We start from the raw sequence: 27,996 nt of genomic DNA on the forward strand, positions 1-27,996 counted from the left end.
TGATATTTTAAAATTGAGGTTATCAGTTCATTGTGTTTTGTTGAAATTATATAAGTTAGTTGTCATAATTTTCAAAAGTTGTTCTGGAGAAATAGAAAATTAAAAAGTTTACCGTGGTGGCAAATGCCTGCAATCCCGATACTCTGCACGCTGGAGTAGGAGGATTTGAGTTGAAGGCCCAGCCTAGGCTACATAGTAGAACCCTGTCTCAAACACAACAAAACAGAGTTAACAGTGAGAGGAGGATAAAGGAAATGGAGGGAGGGAGAGCAGAGAGCACGGCTGCATGCATTCTCACCCCTGTCATTGGCAGGGCTGGGTGGGAGGACTTGAAGTTTAAGGTTACTCTGAGCAGCTCAAGCAAAGAATGGTGATGGGCTGCCAGTATGGTCCGGCTTAGAAAGACTGCATGCTGAAGTATAACGGCTCTCTCAGCCTCCAGTGTTGTAAGCAAAGCACGCAGCAGGATAACTTCATTGGTTGTCATGTTTTCCCCCATCTAGGCAACTCAGGTATTATTTATAAACACATTGAATTTCGTGACTCTCTGTGGTGGCCTTAAAGGATGTAGTAATAAGAATCCCGTGGTCCCAGCTACACTTACCAGGTAAGAGCACGTACTTATTTCTAAGGAGGGTTTTTGTTTTCTTTCTAATACTTTAAGAAGTTTGAAGGTCTACAAGGAAGGAAATATCATTTTGATAAAGAAATCAGCTTACCTTTTTACCTGGTACATTCTGAAAGTTGCTTTACATAAAGAAAGCCTCAAATGCTTCAAAGGAAGGGTAGGGTAGAAAGTACATAGCAGTATTTTCTTTTTTTTTTTTTTTTTTTTTTGGTTCTTTTTTTTGGAGCTGGGGACCGAACCCAGGGCCTTGCGCTTCCTAGGTAAGCACTCTAACCACTGAGCTAAATCCCCAGCCCCAGCAGTATTTTCTTTTTCAATTGTTTTCCGTCTTCTTAGGAATAAAGTTGTGAGTAGATAGAGCAATATGAGGCTTTGCTGGGGAGGGTAAGATGGAAAATTCGGGAGGGAGACCATTCAGGAAGGCTGGAGTATTTACAGCCTTTTAAACAGTTGACATCCAAGGTGATTTTTGAATACCAACATGAACTATAAGACCTGTACAAGTTGGATGTGGTGGCATACATCTTTAATCCCAGCACTCTGGAGGGAGAGGCAGGGGGATCTCGAAGAGTTTAAGGCCAGCTTGGTCTAGTAGCAAGTTCCATGACAGCCAGGGCTATGTAGAGAGATCTGTTTCCAAATAAATAAATAAAGGAAAAGACCTGCAGAAGATTGTTGTACAAATATTTTCTCTTGAGCTTTAAAAAAATATTTATTTTATGTATATGAGTACACTGTCGCTGTCTTCAGACACACCAGAAGAGGGCATCAGATCCCATTACAGATGGTTGTGAGCCACCATGTGGTTGCTGGGAATTGAACTCAGGACCTCTGGAAGAGCAGTCGGTGCTCTTAACCGCTGAGTCATCTCTCCAGCACTCCTCTTGAGCTCCTAACCTCTTTGTATCTGAACTCCTACTGTACTGTCCTCTGAGTCTGCAGAGTGGTCAAGTTGTCTAGCACCTTCTCTTCTCTAGTTCCTTCCCTCTCCACAGTTCCTTTCTAAGAGCAGCACTGGGCTCAGCTAAGGGGTCCTTTTGACTTATGTCTGCCACTGTCAGAGGGTTGGAGCTGCCTTTTCTGTGTTCTAGTGGCACATGTGCTGCCAGGGAGTTAAGAAGCAAGGGAGAGCTTTGGGAAGACGCAGTGTGCTGGTGAGTGGGATTCCTACTAGGCTGCAGGGTGGATAGGCAGTTTCAAAGTCTGTTCGTCTGTCTTGGCCATAGGTGCCAGTGAGATTACAGTTCATTCTCATCAAAAGATGGGTGGCTCAACTTTGGGGAATATTTCCATTTCCGAATTGCTTATAAACCTAAGTAAATTTCTAATTGGCATGTTGTTGGAAAAGATATGTGTAAGCCTTTTTTCCCCCTACAAAATGAAATTCACAAAATTTATGTGAGAGTTACCTACTATCCAGTCCTTTCTAAAACTGTCATTTGCCCTTTCTAGGTCATATTGGGTTGGTGACATCAGCTGGACGCATGACAGTCTTTTTCTGGCTTGTGTATTAAAGCGTGGCTCCCTGGTTTTATTGACCTGCCTGGGTGAATTGCTAACATTAGTTACATTTGGTTGTTCTATAGAGTTTGGGCCAGCTGAATTTATTCCTCTTCATCCACTAATAACATATAGGTGAGAAATTTGAATTGTTTTGTTTAATACCTTATTTTCTTTGGTGATTAATTTTATACATATTTTATGTTTTTTTTTTCTGTGACTCTGTCATGTCAATATCTGTTTCTTATCTGTTCCTAATTATTTATAGTTTTCTTCCTGTTTCTTTTTGTGGCTTAATCCTGGTGAAAATTTGACATTGTGACTATGTAAGTATAAAGTTATTTAAATTCTTAATAGTACTAAAAACTTATCTTTACTATAAAAGACAACAAAATGTGATTATTATTTTAAAAATGTAGCACTGAGAGAACTTAGTAACTAAAAATTAACATGTTTTTCCAAAGGATACAAAATCTGTTGTTAATAGACTATAGGGTGTAACTATATTTGGATTTTAATTGTGAAAAAAGGTAGCAATTTGACTTTGTAGTCAAACAAATCATTTCAAATACTTGTTTTCCTATTTCCTAGTTGTGTAAGTGATAATTATTTTTTTCTTTTTCTTTTTTTCGGAGCTGGGGACCGAACCCAGGGCCTTGCGCTTGCTAGGCAAGCGCTCTACCACTGAGCTAAATCCCCAACCCTGTGATAATTATTTTTAAGTTCTCATTTTCTCATGAAATGAGGATGATAGTAATTGTCTTCTAGGATTGAGGGAATATGTGGTTCTCAATAAGATAAGCGCTGAGCCATTTTTGGTTTACTCTGTATAGTTAGATATATAGGGAGAGCTGTTTTAAAAATTAACTCATCTGGGGTTGGGGATTTAAGGGAATTTAGCTCAGTGGTAGAGCGCTTGCCTAGCAAGCGCAAGGCCCTGGGTTCGGTCCCCAGCTCCGAAAAAAAGAAAAGAAAAAAAAATTAACTCATCTTAAGAACTCTGTGAGGAGGTGGGTACAGTGTGAGTGGGGGCAGAGGCTTCAGACACCCCTGCAGCTGGAGTTATGGAGGTCTGCTGGAAGGGTAGGACAAGTTCTTAACCACTGAGCCATCACTCCAGCCCCAAGAGCTGTTTTACATAGAAAAACTGAAAATTACTTTTGAAATTTTAAGTCTGTAGAAGGGAAACTGACATGGGTGCATCCTTGATTTATTTAGCAAGAAAGCAATGATTAATTTTTAGTGACAGATTAATGCTGGGAGAACACTCGTCAATTCCTACAGTGAATGTTTTTTGTTAAACTTTTGTATTTTTATTTTATGTATATGAGTATTTTGCCTGCATGTATGTCTGAACTTTGTGTGTATGGTGACCAAGAAGGCCAGATAAGGGTTAGATCTTCTGGGACTAGGCTTACAGGCAGTTGTGAGCCTCTATGTAGGTGCTGTGACGGAACTCAAAATTTATGTTTCCTTAAATTTCCTCACATTCTTTTTTTTTTTTTTAAAGATTTATTTATTTTATGCATATGAGTACACTGTAGCTGTCTTCAGACACACCAGAAGAGGGCATCAGATCTCATTACAGATGGTTGTGAGCCACCATGTGGTTGCTGGGATTTGAACTCAGGACCTCTGGAAGAGCAGTCAGTGCTCTTAACCACTGAGCCATCTTTCCAGCCCTTTTTTTTTTTATTTTTTTTTTATTTTTTTTTTCACATTCTTTTTTAAAATTACTATTTTAAGGCATTTCTTTTCCTTTTTTTTTGGAGCCGGAGACTGAATCCAGGGCCTTGCACTTGCTAGGCAAGCACTCTGCCACTGAGCTAAATCCCCAACCCCTTAAGGCATTTCAAATGGGTTTTTCTAATAGGTATTCAGTATTTGAAAAAATAAAATTTGAAAATCATGACACATTTTTAAATAGTATAAAAATGATTCTTGCATTCCAAATCCTCAGAGGTAACAATTAACATCTTAGGGTATTATCGTCTTCCAAACAAGATTACTCATCTTGCATTTATAATCATAGCAATATGTTAGTTTTCTTCAAAATATGATAGATTACATGAAATAGCCTTTTATAATTTTATTTTTTTATTTTTTAAGATTTATTTATTAGATATAAGTACACTGTAGCTGTCTTCAGACTCACCAGAAGAGGACATCAGATCTCATTACAGATGGTTTTGAGTCACCGTGTGGTTGCTGGAATTTGAACTCAGGACCTCTGGAAGAGCTGTCAGTGCTCTTAACTTCTGAGCCATCTCTGTAGCCCTATAATTTTATTTTTAAGTGTATTATATGTATGTCCATGCTATGATGTGTGCATAGGCACAGGCAAGCCACAATGTACAAGTGGGAGCAATTCTCTCCTCCTACCTTAACTGTGTCAGGCTTATGCGGCACATGCTTTTATTCACTGAGCTCAATAGATGTCCCCTCATCTGGCCTCCTGGTCACTGCATGCATTGGCATTCATGTAGGCAAAACTCCCGTGCACATAAAAACCCCTACAGGTTAAAAAAAAATACTTACACTGCAGGAAATGACAGTTTTCTACTAGCATTTATCTGTCACTATAGATTAGGTATTATGCCAGGCTGTGGTGGTGCACGCTTTTGATCCCAGCACTTGGGAAGCTGAGGCAAGTGGAGTTCCAGGATAGCCAGGGTTTATACAAAGAAACCCTGTATCAAGAAAACCAAATAGGGGCTGGAGAGATGGCTCAGTGGTTAAGAGCACTGACTGCTCTTCCAGAGGTCCTGAGTTCAATTCCCAGCAACCACATGGTGGCTCACAACCATCTGTGGGGGGATCCGATGCCCTCTTCTGGTGTGTCTGAGGACAGCTACAGTGTACTTATATATAATAAATGAATAAAAAAAAACCAAATAAAATTAATTAATTATTAAAAAATTAGAGATTGCTATTTTGCTAACCATAAGGACATACCCACATCAGTTTCCTTTCTATAGAGTGATGCACTTAACAGTCTTCTACATATCTCTTTTCTTTTCTTTTCTTTTTTTTTCTTTTCTATTTTTTGGAGCTGGGGACCGAACCCAGGGCCTTGAGCTTGCTAGGCAAGCGCTCTACCACTGAGCTAAATCCCCAACCCCCATATCTCTTTTCTTAATAGACACTTTTTTTTATGATTCCATAATACTGATCTGTTGTTGGACATTTGGCTAATGAAAAACAATCTTTATTAGAAATTTTGGGCATTCTGACTTGTCTTTTTGCAGTGTTAAAGATCAGACTCAGGACCTCATATTTGTGGGCAGGTCTCCCATATTTGTATTTTAATAGTTCTCTAGCCCAACAAATCACAATGTATTAATCTGTCTCATTTTATGTTACTTATAAAACATTGACTATAATAAGCAGCTATATTGTGTAATCAGTCAGCTGTATCATTATAACAGATATTTATATTTATGTGACTCATTCACTTTAAACTCAGAAACAGTCACTCATGATTATATTCTGTACCTCATTTCTTTTTTTCTCCTTATTAACAATTGTACTGATTGTAATTTTGTTATTCCTATGCTTATATATTTTAGAAGAAAGTCAGCTTCTTAACTTTAATAATAAAAGATTCCATAATTTTTTTCTGAAACAGGTTGTATATAGTTTTAAAAAAGCATAATAAATGCCACAAAAATTCAGGAAAAAATCTGGAAACATATAAAGACCTATGTTTTGATCACTGTATGTTTCCTGAAAGACAAATATACAATTAATACTTTAACGTCGTCTCATCTGCTTGCTCTCGTCATTCTGCGTGCTTACTTTGCCATGTTTTGAATGATATGATTACTTACTTAATACCCTTCTCTTGCTGATTCTGGACTTTTCATGTTTGTTTGCTAGACCACAGCGGCTTCCATTTCAAGATTCAAATAATGCTGTTGATTCGGCAGCCTCTGAGAGTGACCCTCTGAGACAGAGGTTTTCTATAAAAGCGCACTCACGACTACCCTACCTTCTCATCTCTGATGGCTACATGGTCACAACCCTTCGGTTTCTTGATAACCAGTCTCCAACAATGCTCGTGAGGGCCTTGCTTCTTGATTCAACCCAGAGGCTTGAGAAAGCCTACCAGAGCATGATGCTGTCTAAGGTACAGTGCCTTCGGGTATCTGTGGTTAAAAAATACTTTCTCTTCCTTTCAAAGTTAAAACTATTAACAGTCATATAGCCTTTCGACAGTAGAAGTGTTAATTGCTTTAGGTATATAGATAAAAATTTTTCTTGGAAATCATTTGTCTTTTGTTCTACAGCCCAAGGAGAAAGGGCTGAATTTGCGATCTCTGGATTCCTTGAGGTCTAGCCTGTTAAAGCGTCATGGAAAGGAAAGTTCAGTTCAATGCACTGTCCCCAGATTTTTGCAGGCAGAAGAAACAGTGAAGTTAAGTGAAACCACAGATTTTCAGGTACTTATTAGTACATACTGACTTTATTCTAAGAGATTCATTGGTTTGTTGTTTTTGTGGTTGTTAAAGGAAATAGAAATTTAAGAATCACACAGTGATTCCATGCATAAGCCTTGAGTGGAATTAAATATTTCTCCCCTGTGTTTAGGATTTTGAAGGAGAAGAAACTAATGAAGTTGAACAGTTTCTAAACAGTTCATTTTCTTTTTGTGACCAAAGAAAAGATATACTGTTTAATACTGCCAAGGAAGGAAGATTGGAGTTTGCATCTATGTTTGATACAATTCATGCAAAGGATGATTCCAAGGAGACAGACAGAACCATTGCAGAACTGCATTGTATCCAGAAAAAACTACTTGCAGCTTGGACTATAGGAGTTTCAAAAAATGTAGCAGAAAAAAAGTTAATGTTAAATTACACAGTACTTTGCATCACTCACTTTTTCTATATTCTTCAGTTTATAAAATGTCCTTTGCCAAAGTTTGACCTGTTTTTAAATAAGAGTCTGAAGCATAACACCTGGGTACTCTGTATCTTTCAACTTTTTCATCAGTGTTTATCAACCCACTATTGGGATATGAGATACAGACAAAATGTGGGCCATTTGCTGAAGCTCACCGCAAATACTGTAAAGCTTCTCTTGACTCAGCAACGAAAACATGGATTGTTCTCAGAAAAGCTTCTAGCTTGCCTTTCTTTACTCCGAACTGTGACTGACTGTTTAAATGGCACGTGCAGTCTGCAGCCTGAGGCTGCTCCTGCAGCAGCTGATGGAAGTCGACCAGCAGAGCTAGACTCGTTAATGGTACCCATTTTTCAATCTTCCAAGGAAAATTGGTCTTGGGACTCATCTTTAAAGATTTATCCTCAAGTGACAAATCTAGTTCAGAAGCCAGGTCACAGGTAAGAATACAAATAATAGTAAAACACCATTAGATTTCTTAGACTGTAATAAGTGTGTAATTCGGTTCTTTTTAGTATACTTACTAGGTTTTAAAACTGTTAGTACTAATGATAGAGTAATTTTCACTCTAGAAGGAAACTTTGTAACCACTGAATTCCAGTATCAAAACATGTTAATTTAGGGCTGGAGCGATGGCTCAGAGGTTAAGAGCACCGACTGCTCTCCCAGAGGTCCTGAGTTCAATTCCCAGCAACCACATGGTGGCTCACAACCATCTGTGATGGGATCCGATGCCCTCTTCTAGTGTGTCTGAAGACAGTGACAGTGTATTCACATACATCAAATAAATAAAATTAAAAAAATATATATATATGTTAATTTAAAATATATAAGTACCTATTTCAGAATAGCAGCATATTTTCCTGGTATGTCAATATGATTTTTAAACTTTTTTGTTTTAATTTAATGTCTGTGTACTTATGTTTATGTGTAAATACCCATGGAAGCCGAAGAGGGCATCGAGTCCTCTGGAGATGAAGTTGCAGGCAGTTGTGAGCTGTCCAGTATGGGTGCAGAGATGCAAACTCAGGTCCTCTGAAGGAGCAGCAGATGCCCTTAACCTCTGATGCACCTTTCTATCCTCTCTATATAAATTTTATTTGTCAATCAAAAATTGTTTCAGGTTTTTTCCAATTATTAAAAAGCACACATTTTGGGGGTGTGGTCTTGGGCAGCCATAATGATCTTGAAAGTACATAGTAAAAGTTAAGTATGTAATGAAAAATGTACACAAGTGAATACAAATTTTGTGAAGATCTGTGGTCCTTATATGCATTTGCCACATATAGTATATCTCTTTTGATTGTGGACGGTGATCATTAACTTGGTCAGTATATTCTACTGTATCTGTGAGCGAACCAACCAAAGAATTGCTCATGAAGAGAGCTAAGCTTATTAAAACCATGAAATTTGGTTTTAATGATTATTTAATTTTTTTTGTACAGATTGATTGCTCTTTGGAGACTATTATACAAGAAAACTTTATGGTATCAAGCACAATTAAGCCGAAGAATTCCTGATGGTGACAGACAATTAACTGAAAATATCACACATGAAGTATCTTTAGTCAAGACTCTGTTATGTCATGTCCAGGCTAACCTGCAGGTGGCTGGGGATAGCTTGAGTCAAGCCTTAGAACTTACAGCTCTCAGTGGTTAGTATCTATAAACACTTTCTCACCTCTTGGGTGTATGAGGTGACGGACTGGGCTTTGGGTTTTCAATGGGGACACCTGATTTCCAGAATAATTTTAGGATGGGGATGTAATCTACTGCATTTCAAAACAAAACTTTTAAAAGTTATGTCATCAACTGTAGCTGACTGTTGGGTAAAATCATCCTTAGGTGAAGAGTGTTTTCTGCTAGCATCATATGAAAAGTCAGTTTGCCTGTGGAAGAAGGCTCTACAAGAAACCCAAGAGAAAGGTAAGGAGTGTTTTCAAAAAGTAGCTCTGTATTGGGAAGAACATAAGTTAACTTGCTGCAGAGTTTAAAAATATTAAGTTCAGAGTGTTCACACTATCTTACTATCTTACTCTCCAAGTAAGATGCAGATTGTAGGGAACTTGACTGTCAGAAATACTGTATTTTAAATTATTCTTGATTTTTAAAATCATGGCACTAAGAATCTTTTTAATGCTCTCTAGTTAAGTTTCCTGCCCACCACACCTTGTTTAATGATAAAATTTGTGGTTAAATGTTAATGGACAGAATGAGGTTTACACACTAAATACTTTTTCCATTTTTAAGGCACCACAAATATCTATTTAAGGCACCAAACATATGGGAAGCTATACATCAATATCCTGTCATCTTGCTACAGACATTGAGAGAACTATGGAGCTAAGCCTTCTGGCTTTTAAGAGAGTTGAGGGTTTTAGGTTAAGCAGAGTTAACCTATGAGTTAAGTCTAATTTGTGTGGGTCTTTTATAGTGGCATAGGACTCTAGGTTCCAGAAACTGATGTCATCTTTTATGATATTTGACTGCAGGTATGACCGAGATAAAAAAGTAGTCACTGCCTGGTCAGAGCACTACACTTGATGTTTATTCTCTGGCTGCTGTAGCTGTTCATAGCTGAGCTATGTATCTGCTGTAGCTCTCTCTTTCCATCTACTAGTGTTTTCTCAGTGCTTGCTGCTGTTGCCCAGTACTGCACAAGGCACTAGAGACACAGAATAAAAAGCTGAACTTTCGTTACAGTCGGGAACATAAAAAGAGCACCTCTGTACTCTAAACCTGAAGGTTCAGATCGGCTCCTGGGAATCCTGGAGAGGTGATGTTTAAAGTTGAGTTAAAATTAAACAGTTTAGACAATAGGATGGGTTAACAGAGGATGGATGTTCCTCATGAATTTAGATCCTAAGGTAGGTCAACTGAGTCATACCATTAGCCCTACATCATAAAAGGTGTCACCAGTTTCAGAAATTAGAGAAACTGAAGGCCTGAGAGATGCTAAGAATTTGGCAAGGTGTAGGTTGTTTACTCAGAATAGAGTGTGTGATCTGTGTGTGCTGCATTAGTGTTCAGTAGGTCAGGATTGGTGAGAGGGAGCAGTAGTGAAGGAGGCCTATATGAAGTGACAAAGACAGTAGGGTTTTTTGTTTTTAAAAACATGTACTGTCTTTGTAGCTCCGGCTCGCCTGGAAGTTACCATGTAGACCAGGCTGTCCTTGAACTCACAGAGATCTCACTATCCCTGCCTCCTGAGTGCTGGTATTTTTAAAATGACATTTACTTATGTGGAGGGGAGCACATTTGCTAGAGAATTACATGTGGAGGTCAGAGGATGCGTTGTAGGAGTCAGTTCTCTCCTTCCACTGTGCAGGACCTGGGGTCAAACTCAGGCTGTCAGGCTTGTGGTGTGGAACTATCTTACTGCTGGCCCACTTGGAGGAAAAAGACTGTCCAAGTAAGGACAGAAGGTCCCTGATTTACAAAGTTTAACTTTAAACTTTTAACTTAGTGATGGCAGGAAAGTCATGTATATTCAGTAGAAAGCTTCCGATTGGTTTTCCTAGTTTGTCCTGAGCTAAAAGTTCCATGTAGTACGCACTGCTGAAGAGCAGCAGAGTCTTAGTCAGCTGTGTGATCACCAGGGTAACAGCCAGTGCTCCACTGTGAGCCGAGATGATTGTTTGGTTAGGTATGGGATTGCATAAAAGTATTTACTTTTATGTTCTGTATATAAGTGATTTGCTTGCATTTATGTCTGGTATCTGTGCACTATATATATGCACTATATATGTGCCTGAAACCTGTGGAGATCAGAAAGAAGGTGGTAGAGCCCCTGGAACTAGAGTTTTGGAGGATGGTGTAGGTGATAGGAGCCAATACCTAGGTTCTTTGCAAGAGCAGCAAGTGCTCTTCAGTGCAGATCTATCTTTCCAGCTCACATACATGCACTTTTGATTTATAATATTTTCCATTTATGATGTGTTTACGAATCAAGGAGCCCCTTTATAGGTCAGTTAAGAAGGTCACTTTGATACACTTGTGGTTGGAGAGGTGTAGACTGTATACAAAGCCAGACCTTTACTCAGATGAAGACACTGAACCAGGCAGCATCCATGCCAATGGGTGAGTTCATATTTAATAGACGCACAGCAAGTTTGATCAGTGGGAATTGTGATTGATTGGATTTGGGAAAAAAGTTTAATGTAGTTTTCAGTTTTAAGATCTGGTCAACTGGATAAAGGAGAGGAATTCAGTGAAGTAGAAAATTTTGTGTTTCTCCCTTATTTTTTTAACTTTATTGATTCTTTATGAATATCACATCATGTACCCAAATCCAACTCATCTCCCTGTCCCTCCAGATCTACACTCTGCCCTTGCAACCTTCCCACAAAACAAAACAGAGGAAAACACACACAAAATCTCGCTGTGGCAGTTGCGGTGTGTCACACAGTACACCTTTTGCCCAAACAGCTTTAGTGCAAGTGTTTGATGCAGTAATTCAGGTCTGCTTGAGGCCTCTGGCTTCTGCTACACTATCAGTCCTGGATCCTCCCCCGGTCTCCTTGGATACCCTGTTGTTGCCTTGTCCTGGAGCCTTACAGCTTTGGTTCTGGAGGACCAGCCCCTTCACATGCTTTAGCAGTTTATAGACGAGGTAATGTTAGGGTGGGTCAGCCCAGAGCCCTGGGTGGTAGCTGAGTTGGTCAGCCTGACAGTCCTCCTGCGCCTGTATTATACAATATGTGGTCACACTGTGAACACTGAGATTGCTATTTGATGAAAAACCTGTTTCTAGTTGTGCGGCTCAGCCCTTACCATACACATTTAATCCCCGTGGCTGCAATATAGACACACTCTTGTTCTGTTTTTTTCCTTTTATAGTATTTTCATTGATTATTTGGGAATTTCATATCATGCACCCTGGTCTGCCCTCCAACTCTTGTGACCTCCCTCCAAAAAGGAGAACGAGGAGGAGGAAGAAGAGAAAGAGGAGGAGGAAGGAGAAGAGGAGGAGAAGTAAGAGGAAGAGGAGGAGGAGAAGAGGAGGAAGAGAAGGAGGGAGGGGAGGAAGAGGAGGAAGAAGAGGAAGAGGAGGAGGAGAAGAGGAGGAAGAGAAGGAGGGAGGGGAGGAAGAGGAGGAAGAAGAGGAAGAGGAGGGGGAAGAGGAAGAAGAGGAGGAAGAGGAGGAAGGGGAGGAGGGAAAAGTTCAATATGTGTTACCCATATATTCTCAGTGGCCAGTTCCTTAAAAAAGACTGTCAGAAATTCTTTATTGAAGTATAAAACAGATGTAAAAACCTGCATGTCACAACTGTATAGCTTGATGAATTTTCACATACCACACAGCTGTCTTCACAGGAGGAGCCCGGAGCAGTCCCGTAGGTCCCATGCGTCCAAGCGTCTAAGTCGGACTCTTCTGTTTCAGGAGGAAGAAGGATGCGCTTTCTTCAGTTACGCTACTATCTCTCTCTCTTGTACTGTCACCTCTACTGTTACAATTTAAACGATGCCCAAGGATTATGTGATCACCTAGTAAGAGAGATACTCAGCTATTCCCAATTACCTGTACAAGAAAGGAGAGATTACTCAGGTATGCTTTTTAAAATTCACTTATTTATTTGTTTATCTTGAAGCAGGGTCTCGCTGTGTCTCTCTCTGGCTTTCTTGGTACTCGTGTAACCAGCCCATGCTGACCTCAACCTCATGGCCGTTCTTCTGCCTCCCCCTCCTAAGTGCTGGGATTATAGGAATGTGCCATCCCACTGACTGTAGCATTCATTTTTCTTTATGGATTTAGAGAACAAATTGTTTACATGTAAGAACTGCCTTGCCGTTACAGTGACTAAGTTATTCTTTGTGGGTTTTGGACTGTCAGCTTCTTGGTGGCTTACCACAGAGTTGTTATTTGAGATTTATCCAAGAACTCACTGAAGTTACTTCTCTCAAGGAGTCAAAATAGGTTCATTTTCTTTCTAATTCCTTGCTTTTCTCAGTTCCTTGTTATTTCAGTCCTTTGTATACTCTGGATCTTAACCTCTTGGAGGATATTAGCTGGCCAAGTCATTTCCTGCTTGTGGGCTTCTTCATCACTAGGTTGATTGTTTCCTTTGCTGTGCAGAAGCTTTTCAGTGTTATGAAATCTCATCAGTTGTGGGCTTTAGTTTCGGAGTGAATGGAATCGTGTGTGAGAGCTCTTCCCAGCCCCTGTATCCTGTGGAGCACTGTCTGTGTGTTCTTCCTGCAGCTTCAGGAGTGAACGGAATCGTGTGAGAGCTCTTCCCAGTCCCTGTATCCTGTGGAGCACTGTCTGTGTGTTCTTCCTGCAGCTTCAGGAGTGAACGGAATCGTGTGTGAGAGCTCTTCCCAGCCCCTGTATCCTGTGGAGCACTGTCTGTGTGTTCTTCCTGCAGCTTCAGGAGTGAACGGAATCGTGTGAGAGCTCTTCCCAGCCCCTGTATCCTGTGGAGCACTGTCTGTGTGTTCTTCCTGCAGCTTCAGGAGTGAACGGAATCGTGTGAGAGCTCTTCCCAGCCCCTGTATCCTGTGGAGCACTGTCTGTGTGTTCTTCCTGCAGCTTCAGGAGTGAACGGAATCGTGTGAGAGCTCTTCCCAGCCCCTGTATCCTGTGGAGCACTGTCTGTGTGTTCTTCCTGCAGCTTCAGCCTCCATGCTGACGTCCTTGAGGGAATGGAGCTCTGTGGTGCAGGGTGAAAGATAGGGGTTGGTTTCATTTTTCTAAAATGTGGATGTCCAATTTTCTCAGTATTGTTGTTTTAGTTTGCTTTCTATTGTTACACTGACCAATAATCTGAGCACTCGAAGGCAGAGGCAGGTGAATCTCTATGACTTCAGGGCCAGCCTGGTCTACATAATGAGTTCCTGGTTAGCCAAGAGACCTTGTCCATTGAGAAAGGAAATGAGGGCAGGACCTAAAGGGGGAAACTGAAGCAGAGAGCCTAGAGGAGTGCTGCTTACTGGCTTGCTCAGTGTACTTGTTATAACACCCAGGACTGAGGTGGCACCGTCCACAGTTGACTTGGGTCCTCCAAGAAAATATCTCACTGGCACACCTACAGGCAGTCTGATGGGGGCATTTTTGTCAACTTAGCTTTTTCATACTTCTAGCTTGTGTTAAGCTGAACAAACACGAACTAGGACACCATTTACTGAGCTTGATGTCTTTCCTCAGGTTGTGTTTTCAGTGTCTATGAATACTGGCTGACTGTAGTGACATAGACTTAGGTTTGGGTCTGGCACCCTCCTGTTGGTCTGCTTGTCTTTGTGCAGTACCCTGCTGTTCCGTTACTGTAACTGACACAGCTTGAAATCGAAGTCTGTAGTCCCTCCAGCACGTCCTTTTTAATTGCTTGGCTATCTGAGGTCTTTTGTGCTTCCATATGAATTTGAATACTGTGAATTTTATTTCTGTGAATATTATGAATACCTTGATTAGGATTGTAATGAATCTGATTGAATCTATAAATGATTTCGACAGGATTGTAATTTTTTACATTCTTGTAATGATGCATGAACATGGGAGATCTTTCAATCTTTTAGTGCCTTTCTCAGATTAGGTTATTCTTAGATATATTTATCCACTGAGATTATTATGAATGGGAGTGTGTCTATGACTGATGTATTGTAATTGGTATACAAAAAGGCTACTGATTTTTATAAATTGATTTTGTGTGTTTGTGTATTCTGCCACTATGTGAGAATTTTGGAATTTTGGTTTCTTTAAAAAGCCCAGAAAGAGGGACACATTCGTTATCTTTTCCTTTCTGCTCTTTGACACTGCCGAGGAAGCATGGCTGAACACTCTCATCCCCTGCCACCATGTCTAAGTCAGAGTCCCCCAAGGAGCCGGAGCAGCTGCGGAAGCTCTTCACTGGAGGGCTGAGCTTTGAAACAACCAACGAGAGTCTGAGGAGCCATTTTGAGCGATGGGGAACACTCACCGACTGTGTGGTGATCAGAGATCCAAACACCAAAAGATCCGGAGGCTTTGGGTTTGTCACAAACGCCACTGTGGAGGAAGTGGATGCTGCCATGAATGCAAGACCACACAAGGTGGATAGAAGAGTTGTGGAACCTAAGAGAGCTGTGTCAAGAGAAGATTCTCAGAGACTTAACTGTGAAGAAGATCTTTGTTGGTGTTAAAGAAGACACTGACGAACATCACCTACGAGATTATTTTGAGCAGAATGGGAAAATTGAAGTAATTGAAATTATGACTGACAGAGGCAGTGGAAAAAAGAGGGGATTTGCTTTTGTCACCTTTGATGACCATGACTCTGTGCATAAGATTGTTATTCAGAAATACCATACTGTGAATGGCCACAACTGAGAAGTAAGAAAGGCTCTGTCGAAACAAGAGATGGCTAGTGCTTCATCTGAACAGAAAGGTTAAAGTGGTTCCGGAAACTTTGGTGGTGGTCGTGGAGGTGGTTTTGGTGGCAATGACAATTTTGGTCGAGGAGGGAACTTAAGTGGTCGTGGTGGCTTTGGATATGGTGGCAGTGGGGATGGCTATAATGGATTTGGCAATGATGGTGGTTATGGAGGAGGCAGCCCTGGTTACTCTGGAGGAAGCAGAGGCTATGGAAGTGGTAGACAGGGTTATGGAAACCAGGGCAGTGGCTATGGCAGGAGTGGCAGCTCTGACAGCTATAACAACGGAGGAGGCAGAGGCAGCTTTGGCGGTGGTAGTGGAAGCAATTTTGGAGGTGGTGGAAGCTACAATGATTTTGGCAATTACAACAACCAGTCATCAAAATCTGTACTGATGAAAGGAGGAAACGTTGGAGGCAGGAGCTCTGGCCCTTATGGTGGTGGAGGCCAGTACTGTGCTAAACCACGAAACCAAGGTGGCTATGGAGGTTCCAGCAGCAGCAGTAGCTATGGCAGTGGCAGGAGGTTCTAATTACAGCCAGGAAACAAAGCTCAGCACGAGAGGAGAGCCAGAGAAGTGACAGGGAAGCCACAGGTTACAACAGATTTGTGAACTCAGCCAAGCACAGTGCTGGCAGGGCCTAGCTGCTACAAAGAAGACATGTTTTAGACAATACTCATGTGTGTGGGCAAAAAAGCTCCAGGACTGTATCTGTGACTAATTGTACAACAGGTTATTTTAGTTTCTGTTCTGTGGAAAGTGTAAAGCATTCCAACGAAGGGTTTTACTGTAGACCTTTTTCACCCATGCTGTTGATTGCTAAATGTAAAAGTCTGATAAATACGTGAATAATATGTGAATTAATTCAGATACGCTGAATATGTGTCTTTTTTAAAAACAACAAAAACAGAATGTTTTTTTTTTTCTTTTTTTTTCGGAGCTGGGGACCGAACCCAGGGCCCGAACCCACGGCCTTGCGCTTGCTAGGCAAGAGCTCTACCACTGAGCTAAATCCCCAACCCCAAAAACAGAGTGTTTTTTGTTTGAATCCCAGGTGTGACATCTGGGGCTGCTTCAGATTGTCCACAGCAGCTATATTTTGTCTCCTACTCTAGCAGGCGGATGATCTTGCCAGCTGCAGATAGTGTGTGCAATTGTGTGACATTGAAATCCTGGGGACGTTTGAGAGGCAGAGTGGGTTGTTGGTTAGTGGTTGGTTGTTGGCTGATGTTGGTTAAATAGTGTGAAAAGAAGAAACAAGATGGAAACTACATATCCTGACAGCGAAGATCAACCTTGCCCTAAGGAACTTGACACCCCTTCAGCAGGAAGTAGTTTAAGGATAACATTGCCCCTTTTCTGATCCTTGACTTTATTCAGGGAACTTTTTTCTTTCCCTTCTATCCTTTTTTTCGGGGTTGAAAAGGTGGAAGAAAGGGGTGAAACAAAGGGTGGATGAAAGAACCCACAAAGTAGCCTAAGACAGCCACAGCCACATTACCAAGTGTACTGTTTATAGAAGTTTCCTGGTTACATTTTTGGTATATTTTATATTATCTATGAATATGGATAATTGGATGTCTTTTCCTATTACTGCCCCTTTAATTTCCTTCTCCTGTCTTAATGCTCTGGCTGTGGCTTGGAACACTGTGTTGAAAGTGGCTGTGCTCACCTTCAACCCCCCAGTGTACCACAGCACTCTCTAAAAGGACTGGGGTAGAGAATGGTGGCCCCAGCTGGTTCGAGTCAGGGTCTGAGAGACTCTTCTGGTTGGCTTGTACTCCACTGTATATTACTGGATGGGCCTGAGAGTGGGTGTTGTCTCAAATAATGTTACTTTTTATAGCTTGTTGAAACTGTTGGTCATTTGCTCAACTGTTTAGATCCTGAGGTTGCGGTGACTAGAAATGTACATCCTGAGGCAGCAGTCAGAGTTGTCCAGTGTATGGCCCGTTTCATGGCTGCCTACTTCACCAATGAGCCACTCTTCATCCTGCCACCTCACAGTGTGAATGTCCTTCCTCCGCTTCATGTTAAGACAGGTAATATGCTAAACAAAAACCGTTGTGCCTTGCTTTTTACACGTGGTATCTAAGTCAGTATCCTATGGAATTTGCATGGTTTTGAGACTCAGGCTTGTCTTTTTCTGAACCTATTGTTGTTTTCGTTTTCACTTGTTTGCTTTTTTGCTTTAGCTTCTTGAATAGCTGAAGTTATAGGTGTGATCTGCACAGCTTATCTTCCTTCCTTTCATATTTTCCCTTGTTTATTACACCCATCCCTCTGATAGTAGGAGGGTTGAGGTCAGAGTCTCATGCCTGCTCAGCAAGTGCTCTGTCGTTGAGTGGTACATCAGAACCTTTTCCTCTTGTTGCTGGTTGAGACAGGGTTTCGTGTAGCCCATGTAAGCTTTAAACTCCCTGTGCAGCCCAGGATGGCCTTGAACCCTTTTTGATCCTTCTGCTTCTCAAGTACTGTAAGTGACATGCGCCATGCTTGGCTGCCAGTCTGTGTGGTTGTGTGTATGTGCGTGTGCGCATGCACTCAGCGTGTGGGTGCTGAAGCAGAGGAGACCTCAGGCGTTGCTGCTCAGGCACTGTCTGCTCTTGCTTTCTCTGAAATCATTTTTGAGTCGGGACAGCTTCCCTCACAGGATTGGAATACACCAGACAGATCATCTGATGACCAGCAGCTCAGGGTCTGCCTACCTGTGCTGTCCCAGCACAGAGACTGCAAATACACACAAGCATGCCCTGCTTTTAAAAGTGTGGTTCTGGAGGTCCAATCACATCTTCATGTGTATAAGGCAACCGCTTTATTGACTAAACTCTCTCCCCAGACACCAGTCCTCTTTTTTAAAGAAAAGTAAAGTTTTAAACATTTTGTATGGCTTGAATATTTTCTGAAATTGGAAAAACGTTTTAGCTCTATGGATAATGTAAAATGAGATAAAATACAGTCTTTTTCAGATTTCATAATCTGCTATGAAAAATAGGAACACGTTTCTGAATAGTTAAGTTACTGTACATTATGATCCAATACATTTTAAAAGATTATTTATTTTTAGTATGTGTGTATTTTGTAGGTGGTTATGTATATAGTAGTACATTGCCCAGGAAGGCCAGAAGAGGGCATGGGTCCCTTGGAACTGGAATTACGGGTGATTGTGAGCTGGTCATGGGTTCTGGGAACTGAGTCCTGATCTGGTAGAACAGTCTACGCTCTTAACCACTGACCCTTTGTGGCCCAGCAGTTCTCAACACATGGGTCGTGACCCCTTTCAGGGTTAACAGCCTTTTCACAGGAGTTCCCTAAAGCATATCCTGCATATCAGGTATTTACATTACAATCCATATCAGTAGCAAAATCATGGTTATAAATAACAACAAAAATACTTTTATGGTGGTGTCAGCACTACCTGAGGAACTATATTAAAGGGTCTCAGCATTAGGAAGGTTGGGAACCACTGCTGCAGCCCCTGGTCTGGTACATGTGTATGCACATTTTATCTAACCCACTAAGCAGTAGTCACCTTTATTTTGTGTAGTGCACTCACTCTATTTCTTTTTTTCTTTTTTTCTTTTTGGTTCTTTTTTTCAGAGCTGGGGACCGAACCCAGGGCCTTGCGCTTCCTAGGCAAGCACTCTACCACTGAGCTAAATCCCCAACCCCACTCACTCTATTTCTGCTGTGTTTTATTTATTTTATTTTTTTCTAAAGATTTATTTATTTTATTTATATGAGTACACTGTTGTTGTCTTCAGACACACCAGAGGAGGGCATCGGATCCCATTACAGATGGTTGTGAGCCACCATGTGGTTGCTGGGAATTGGACTCAGGACCTCTGGAAGAGTCGTCGGGTGCTCTTAACCACTGAGCCATCTCTCCAGCCCTGTGTTTTATTTTATTAGAGATGCTTACATAGCCCATTAAAAAGAAGCACATATTTCAGTATTAATAAAACTGTTCTAGAGGGCATTATTTCATTTTATATGCCTCTTCATTGTCATGTTTGAAAATATTAACTAAAAAATTATTTCATGTAAGAAGGCATGAGTTTGGGTATGTGTGTGCACTTGTAATATCATTTTCTCTAATTGATTCACAGAGCATTCCGTGCGACTTATTCCTCTACAACACTCTAAGGTGGCCAGTATTGTTCGAGATCAGAATCTCTCAAATGTGTGGACAGTTGAATATACCCTTGAATTATTATTTATTGGTGGCCTGATTCCAGAGGCTGTGTGGATGGCACATAAACTTGGAGACTGGAAGACATCTGTTTCCATTGGTGTGGCCTTCCAAGCGTTCTGTAAACGTGATTGCAATTCTATGTGGTATGGATTTTTAAATTATCTATTTGTGTGTGTGTGTGTGTGTGTGTGTGTGTGTGTGTGTGTGTGTGTGTGTGTGGTACATGTGCACATACGTCATAGCACCTATGTGGAGGTCAGAAGAAAAGTTGTGGGAGTCAATTCTCTCCTTCTACCTTGTATGTTTCAGAGACTGAAGTCAGATCATCAGGGGTAGCAGCTTATCTTTCTACCTGCTAAGCCAGGTCACCAACCTGAGGAATGGATTTTTAGATAAGCTTTAATTATTGCATAATAGCGAGTGAGGGGAAGGCACTCTGGAGGGTAGGTAGGTAGCATTTTGATGAATTGGGCAGCTAAGGAGTGCAGACATCCTGTGCATGAGCAAGAGCATTTGGCAGAGAAGCTTGGGTTGTGTTGGATAGAGGTGTGTATGAAGGACAGCAGTGAGAATAGAGAAATTGGATCCTCTGAAGAGCTTTACCATGGTATTTTCTTTTCCTTTGTAGCAATTGACTCCATATTTTCTTAAGCATACTTACTTCTTGATGTAAAATCTTTCCTTTTTTCAAAGTTTTATTTATTTTTCTTAACTTGATCTTATTGCAGGTCCAAGAAAAAGGGCATGGACCTACCTTTAAATATGATACCAGCCCAGATTTTCCAGGAAAAACTGCAGTGTTTTTTAGGTCAGCCAGTCTCTTTGGCAGCAAAAAATGAAAAGGGCTCAAAATATAAGCAATTTACAGGTATGCTACCTATATAAGTTCTAAGTGTATCCGGTTACTATAAACCCTGTGCTATTACAAAAACTTAGGAATATTTACAAATACAAGCACCCTGAAAAATTCTCAAAAATTTAAGGATGGTATTTATACTTAATCCTGTGGGCACTGCAAACTGGTGTCAACGAGCTGGAGTGGCAGCTCAGTGGCAAAGGACTTGCCTGCCACATGCTTTGCTCAGGGTCTGATCTGTGCACCACAAAAAAGAAAGAAAAAGAAACCTGATGTCAGATGAAAACGTGCTTCCTCGGTAGTAGAACATGTAACTCCGTAGTAGAACACTTGCTTGACATGTACGAGGCTCTAGATTCAATCTTCAGCACAGCCAAACCAGACAGCCATACTGGAGTATATTCTGTTAGGTACGTACATTTATCCTTGCTGTTGTCTTAGAGAAGGGGTCTTGTTATGTATCCTGGTGTGACAATGGTTCCTTCATTCCTCCTGCCTTGGACTCTGAGTGCTAGGACTATAGTCATGAGCTAACGTTCCTGGCTAATGCTACCTCCTGTTGTGTTTGCTAGATCCCATTGAAGAAGAAGATGCCAATCTGCTGTTTGGGTCTGTGCAAGAGGTGCTGAAAGCTTCAGCCATGGCTGATGCTGATATTGTTTCAGAAACACTACAGCTGTTGATGGACTCCGCTAAGGACTTCAGTAAAAAGCTGTGGGGCTTAGTGCCTGTCGACTTGTATCTTCCAGCGCCTCCGTTGTATTGCCCCCAGCCTGCCCTTCTTAGTGAGGTAAGCGCAGTGGAAGTTGATTTGTCTGATTTTTAAAAGTAGCTAAGGGGGCTGGAAAGATGGCTCAAAGGTTAAGAGCACTGACTGCTCTTCCAGAGGTCCTGAGTTCAATTCCCAGCAGCCACATGGTGGCTCACAACCATCTGTAATGGTATCCGATGCCCTCTTCTGGTGTGTCTGAAGACAGCTACAGTGTACTCATATAAATAAAGAAATGTTAAAGAAATAGTCTGGTAATAATGATCATGTGAAAAATGCAAGAGCTGAAGATAAACTTTTAGTGTCTGGCATAACTATTTACTACATGCATGGTCTTAGGTAACATACCAAACAGCTGTTTAAGTAACAGACAACTGTTCTGTTGTCCTCAGGAACATGGTGACAATCTTCTTTTAAAAGCTGAAAAAGATAACCGCCAGAAGCTGTCTGGGATCCTGCAGCGCATTCTCCTGCTTTTCCGGGCATCTCGGTGTTCTTTTCCTGTCGCACAGTGGTACATCTTACAGCTGAGGTGGGCAAGAAAGGTCATGCAGAAGGTATGCGATGTCTCAGCCACTCAGGTGCTGAGTAAGGCAGCCGATGTGCTCATGTGTACCAAGTGCTTTCCTAGGAGTTCTGCCCTGTGAACCCTAAGTCTTGGGTTTACTCAGGCCAACTTCTGGCTGAGATGACACTGTAATGTGAGTCTCTGGGTTAAGCTTACTCTGTATAGTATGGAAAGTGTCACTACATAGTAAATTCTTCCAGATTGTACCTGTTTATTTCTAGCCCCCAAATGCTGGAAGATTTCCTCTGTTTAAGACCCACCCCCCTTTTCTAGAAAGTTAAGATCTTTGCTCTGTGGCAAACCCAGTGGGTTCCAAGCCTGGACAGTTACGAGTGAGGTTATTTATGTCAGGAGACTTCCTTCTCTGTCTTCTGAGATGCGCAGTTTGACTCTGGGCTGTCCACGCTCTTCACCCTGACTTGTGCTGACTCACCTGTTCTGACGCTGAGTGGGTATGTGTTTCTTATACAACCACAAGTCCTTATCAGCAGGGGTTTGAAATTGGCCTTTTTTTTGGGGGGAGCCAGGACGAATCTCATTGTATAGCCTAGAATAGCCTTTAACTTAGCCCTCAGTGCTTAGGATTCACCTCGGCAGAAACGAATTACCATGCCTGACCGAAATTAGCATTAAAATATTATATATGTATGACATATATGTCTCCATGTAGTTTGTTATGTGAAAGTTGGTGTGTGCATGCCACAGTGTGTGTTAGGGTCCCAGAGCACCTTGGGTGTCAGTCCTCACCTTCCTCCTCATCTGGGACACTTTGTTGCTGCATCTGCCAGTCTAGCTGGCCTTCAAGCTTCCAGAGATTCTCCTGTCTCCACCTGTCATCTTGCTGAAAGAGCACTGGAATTGTAAACTCCTGCTATGTCCTGGAGATGTTAACTCAGATCCCAGTGTCCACAAGGCAAGCAGTTTATCAGTCAAGCCAGTTCTTCAGCCCCAAACTACCTTTTGTTTGTTTGTTTTGAGATGGTTTCCCTATGCAGTCCTGGCTAACTTAGTACTTGAATTAGAACAGACTAGCTTTCAACTCATAGAGATCATTTGCTTTTTTTTTTTTTCCCTGAGTGCTGAGATTTAAGGGTAGGTAACATGATGCCTGGCCAAGTAAACTTTTTTTTTTTTTTAAAGGAATTACTTATTTTATGTATGTGAGTACACTGTCGCTGTCTTTAGACACACCAGAAGAGGGCATCAGATCCTATTACAGATGGTTGTGAGCCACAATATGGTTGCTGGGAATTGAACTTAGATCCTCTGGAAGAGCAGTCAGTGTTCTTAACCACAGAGCCATCTCTCCAGCCCCCTAAGTAAGTTTTTTTTTTTTTTTGGTTCTTTTTTTTGGAGCTGGGGACCGAACCCAGGGCCTTGCGCTTCCTAGGCAAGCGCTCTACCACTGAGCTAAATCCCCAGCCCCACTGAGCTAAATCCCCAACCCCTGAGCTAAATCCCCAACCCCGTAAGTTTTTAAAAGAGAAAATGAGGTTTAGAAATTCAACTCCTTAAAAAAAAAAAAGGTAATTCAACTCCTATAAAAATATGCTTAAAAATGTTTATTGTCATCATATGGAGACAAAAAAAATAGATGGGTGGTTTCCAATGTCAGGAGAAGGGAAGATAGAAAGTAAAGACTCCTAATAATTGTGTGTCTGTGTCTGTGTCTGTGTAATGGTAATGAGAAAGTTCTTGAATTAGACAGTTATTATTTATGGTTGACTAGATGAATATATGAAACGCAGCTAGGTAGCCACCACTTATAGAAGATGAGCTTTAAGATCTTTACAAAATGATAGTTAAATATTTGCACCATATTTGTTTTCTATTTCATTCTAACAAGTTGTCAAAATCTCGTGACCTAAAACCTTGCCCACTCTCACTGTCTCCTTGCATCAGAAGTCCCTCAAGGCAAGCTGCTTCTACCACAGAGCTATTCAAGGGTAACAGCAGAGCTGTGCTCCCTTCCAGTGTCTTGTCAGGAAAAATCCATTTTCAGACTCATTCAGACTGTTCAGTGGCCACAGGACTTAGGTCCCCACTTTTTGCTGGGTCTCCCTCTTAGTAAGATCCTACTAGAAAAGTGTTTGGTAGACGGGTCGTCATTAGCATGCTTACAGCATTCGATGAGATCATATCTTTCTTGAAGTGATAGGTAGGAGGATGCTGTTAACTTACTGCTCCTCTTTGGTTTTGTTTGTTTTTTTGATATCTATAATAGCATCCTTCTTTTAAAAAAAGAAACAAAACAAAACCCTTGATATATTAGAGAAACAGTGATTGTCCTGTACTGTTTTCCACGTTTGTGATGGTTTCGTGCCACATTATTTTCTGGAAACTGGTTGTTGATATCTACCCACGGAAGTACACAGGTTTGATTATATTCAGGCTCAGATCGGGGAAAGAATCCTTTGTAAGTATCGTGTACTTCTCTGTCTCTTTCAGTTTTAAACATTATCTAGCCCAAGGAACTTGGATCAAGTCGGATCCTGTATCAGTTCCCCTTCAACTCCTAAGCTTCTTTTCTAGTTTGACATTTACCGATAAATAGTCCTTATCTAGAGTCATTATCCTTCAGGACTTGCTAATTGATGACGTTATATGTTGTCATTTGTAGATTTATTTTTTATAAGTTACGTAAGGAAGGTTGTTTTTTTTACTTGTTTTAGATACTGCACATTTAATATCAGATAACATTTAAGTATTTTCTTACTCATGACTGTAGGAAAAAACTGAGATGAATCTAGAAAAAACGAGAATGCAAATGGTTTAACACCTCTTTCTTTCCCGACAGAATGTAGTGATTGTCTTGAATCAGTTTTGTGAATGGAGTCTGTGGAAGCGCAGCTGCTCACGCTGTGGGGAGACTGATGCTGCTTACACTGTGTCATTTTCTTGACTGCTTCACCTGGAAAGTTGTTTACTACTGATGATTAACATATTCTATCCTTCTTTTCAGATTCGAGTGAAAGGGTCCCTCCCTTCTCTTAGTTCTTTCCCTGAATCCTTACTTAATCACTGTAAAGGAGGGATAGCATTCTTTAGACCTGGAGCAGCCGGAGACCATAAGCTTGATGAAGTTTCCATCAAAGCCCTAGGTTTGTCAGAAATGAGCTACTTGGTTGGGACTCAGATGCATATGAACTGTAATAGGATTTTCACTTGGTCTGGGAAAGTTTTTTAAACTTTAGTTTGCTCTTTGATGCCATACCTAGGGGTTTAGACTTTGACACTCTCCAACATGTATATATGTAGATGGTTTATGTGTATGGTTGTAAGTTACACTTTTATTACATAAAATGAATTGTGACAATTCTGACACTGTTGTTGCTTCCTTGTTTAAATTTGGAATTTCAGCATTAAAGAATACCTTTTCTGTAGCATTCCTTGCAGGGAGGGTGTCCTTGCTACCACATTGTTAAGTAGGCGGGCTTTGAACCTGTCTGTAAAGATGGACCAATTTTGTTTCCTATTTTTCTGATTGAACTTATTATGAACTAATTTTAATAGCTTTTATTATCAGACAAACATTAAGTTGTCTTGGCATATCAATTCTAATTCATATTATGAAAAGTTTCCTTAAAGTCTCCAAAGTGAAATTTCTGAGTTATTAGTTATTTAGTTATTTCTTACTTCTTGAAATCGTATGCCAAATTTATTTGATGTCATAAAGATTTTGTTAACTTTGTTAGTAGCCTTTGACTTTGAGGCAGTTTTGTTTTGACATATCTATTAGGCTCTATGTTTTGAGAGGGTCTCTGATGCTCTGTAACCCAGGTGAGCCGCACTCACTCTCCTCACAGTTTAGCCTTCTGAAAGCTGGTGTTACACATGGGTGCCATTGTGGTCAGCAAATCATCAAGTCTGTCTTATGACTAATTACATTGTTTAATTAGCGCTTTATTTGCATTTTCCTATACACATTGGTTTCTCAGTTCATAATTTGTATCCAGTTACATGTATGACAGGTCTAAAAGGTAGTAAAACTTTGGAAGACAGAAACAGAAAGGGAAGGAGGGAAGTTTTGTGTGTGTGTGTGTGTGTGTGTGTGTGTGTGTTTTACAGCATTAGGAGTCAGACTCAGGGCCAGGTCTAAAAGAGAATCATGCTCTCAGGCCATATGACATGTTCTGTAAATTAGTATTCTGGGCCTCTGTAATGGCTCATCAGATAAAGGTGCTTATAGCCTTGTCTGACAACCTAAATTCAATCCCAGAACCCACATGGTAGAAAGAGACCTGACTCTTTTTTTTTTTTTTTTTTTTTGGTTCTTTTGTTCGGAGCTGGGGACCGAACCCGGGGCCTTGCGCTTCCTAGGTAAGCACTCTACCACTGAGCTAAATCCCCAGCCCCGAGACCTGACTCTTGAATGTTGTCTTCTGACCTCCAAGTCAAAGCCTATGGGCCATGCACAATTGTGCAAACGTAGACAAATGCACGCACACGCGCGCGCGCGCACACACACACACATAAATAAATAAACAAATGTAAAACTTCTTTTAAAAATTAATATTGGGTGTTGGGGATTTAGCTCAGTGGTAGAGCGCTTGCCTAGGAAGCGTGAGGCCCTGGGTTCGGTCCCCAGCTCCGAAAAAAAAAAAAAGAACCAAAAAATTAATATTGGAATTTGGTTTTAGAATTTAAAAGATTGAGCAGTACCAAAGCAGGTGGATTTTTATGAGTTCAAGGCCATCCTGGTCTGTATAGTGAGTTTAAGGCCACCCAGGGCTACACAGTAATAAGACCCTGTCTCAAAAAAAAGTTTAAGTAAAAATGCATATCAGGGCTGGAGAGATGGCTCAGCGGTTAAGAGCACCCGACTACTCTTCCAGAGGTCCTGAGTTCAATTCCCAGCAGCCACATGGTGGCTCACAACCATCTGTAAAGAGATCCGATGCCCTCTTCTGGTGTATCTGAAGACAGCTACAGTGTACTTATATATAATAAATGAATAAATCTTTGAAAAAATGCATATCAATAAGTAGTTTTCAGGTTTGTAGCTCAGTGTTAAAGCATTTACCGGCCAGATATGAGGCCCTGGGTTCAATTCCTAGTGCTATAAAAAATAAGTGGTATTCTGAATGATACATAATTATTATAAATTTGTGTTAAAATTGAAAATATTTACAATATACTATAAATTTATAAGTTGGAACTAAATAGATTAAATAATTTAGTAATTTTTATAGCATCGTGCAACTGATATTTATAAAATATTCTAGAATGTTATATATTAAAATTCTGGAAGTATCTCTATGCTTTTATATAAGGTGCTTATAGTGAACACATTTTTGATTTTGGCATTTTGGCATGTGCATGTGTATTGCAGTAAAAAATAAAAAAGGGTTTCTTTTATCCCGTGCTCGTCGGCACTGTTAGGGCCACATGGCATCTGCGGGATATTTTCATCTCAGTCAGCAAAGCATCTCACCGGCTAAGCTCCATCCCATCTCACATTGCCAACAGCTACTCTCTGAGCCCAGGAGCAATCTCTCTACTCATCTAGATCCCAAGGCGGGCCATTGCCACACCAGTCTCATAGGGCGACTGCCTATCTCTCGCGGCTCTCTTACTGTGGACTCTGTTCACGTTTCTAGCATCCACCCCCTGGTCCCAGCAGCGACTCTTCTCTCATAACTCTCTGCTGCCATTCTGTTTACGTTCCCAACATCACCCCTAATAGTTACAGTATAAACTCCCAAAAACCCAGTGAAATCAAGATTCAACAAACTGCAACCCAACAATCAGATTTATATGTTAAATTCTCAATCCACAATACATCCACACAGTAAACCCACAACCAATTGATAAGGATATAAACTGCCCACCCAGATAAGATAAATTTGCCTACAGAAATCCATCCCAGCTACCTTGGCAATTCAAGACCACCCGGATCTGGGTCGTCCTTCTCTGTCTCCATCTTGATTCTCCTTCCTTCTCCTTCTCTACTGCCTTATGAAAACTTCCCGCCTTGTTTTTTTACTGTTCAATCATGGCCTTGATCTAACTTGTGCCAGCCCTCACCTGCATATAGATAGCAACCTATACTTATTTTTACACATCTGTGTGCTTGCATACACATGTGTATGTATGTGAAAGTCGGAGGTTGACATCAGGTGTCTTTCTTGATCACTCTCCATCTGATACATTGAGGTACCTCAGTTGATCCCAGAGCTCGTAGACAGGCTTGGTCTAGCTAGCCACCTTACTCTGGGAGCCTCCA

At 40.9% G+C, this 27,996-nt stretch overlaps 1 protein-coding gene and 1 pseudogene across 8 annotated transcripts in view; both read left to right on the forward strand.

Moving 5' to 3' along the window:
• The window catches only part of Cplane1 (ciliogenesis and planar polarity effector complex subunit 1), a 100,179-nt gene that overhangs the window by 11,988 nt on the left and 60,195 nt on the right, over positions 1–27,996 (forward strand). For 7 of the 8 annotated variants that reach the window (XR_015662721.1, XR_015662724.1, NM_001427186.1 and 4 more), the window contains 14 exon segments: positions 504–607; positions 2,081–2,263; positions 6,008–6,257; positions 6,418–6,570; positions 6,719–7,473; positions 8,479–8,687; positions 8,878–8,958; positions 12,416–12,580; positions 17,266–17,424; positions 19,492–19,720; positions 20,306–20,445; positions 21,006–21,223; positions 21,595–21,759; positions 24,733–24,871. Coding sequence is in view for 5 of the 8 variants with exons in the window: in NM_001427186.1 (NP_001414115.1) it covers positions 504–607; positions 2,081–2,263; positions 6,008–6,257; positions 6,418–6,570; positions 6,719–7,473; positions 8,479–8,687; positions 8,878–8,958; positions 12,416–12,580; positions 17,266–17,424; positions 19,492–19,720; positions 20,306–20,445; positions 21,006–21,223; positions 21,595–21,759; positions 24,733–24,871 (2,950 nt within the window). In the remaining 3 variants the exon portion in view is untranslated. 8 annotated transcript variants of the gene reach the window in all.
• LOC147996107 (heterogeneous nuclear ribonucleoprotein A1 pseudogene) lies at positions 14,750–16,061 on the forward strand (annotated as a pseudogene).

This window comes from Rattus norvegicus, chromosome 2, assembly GCF_021556685.1.
Source record: "Rattus norvegicus strain SHRSP/BbbUtx chromosome 2, alternate assembly SHRSP_T2T, whole genome shotgun sequence".
NCBI classification, from domain to species: Eukaryota; Metazoa; Chordata; class Mammalia; order Rodentia; family Muridae; genus Rattus; species Rattus norvegicus.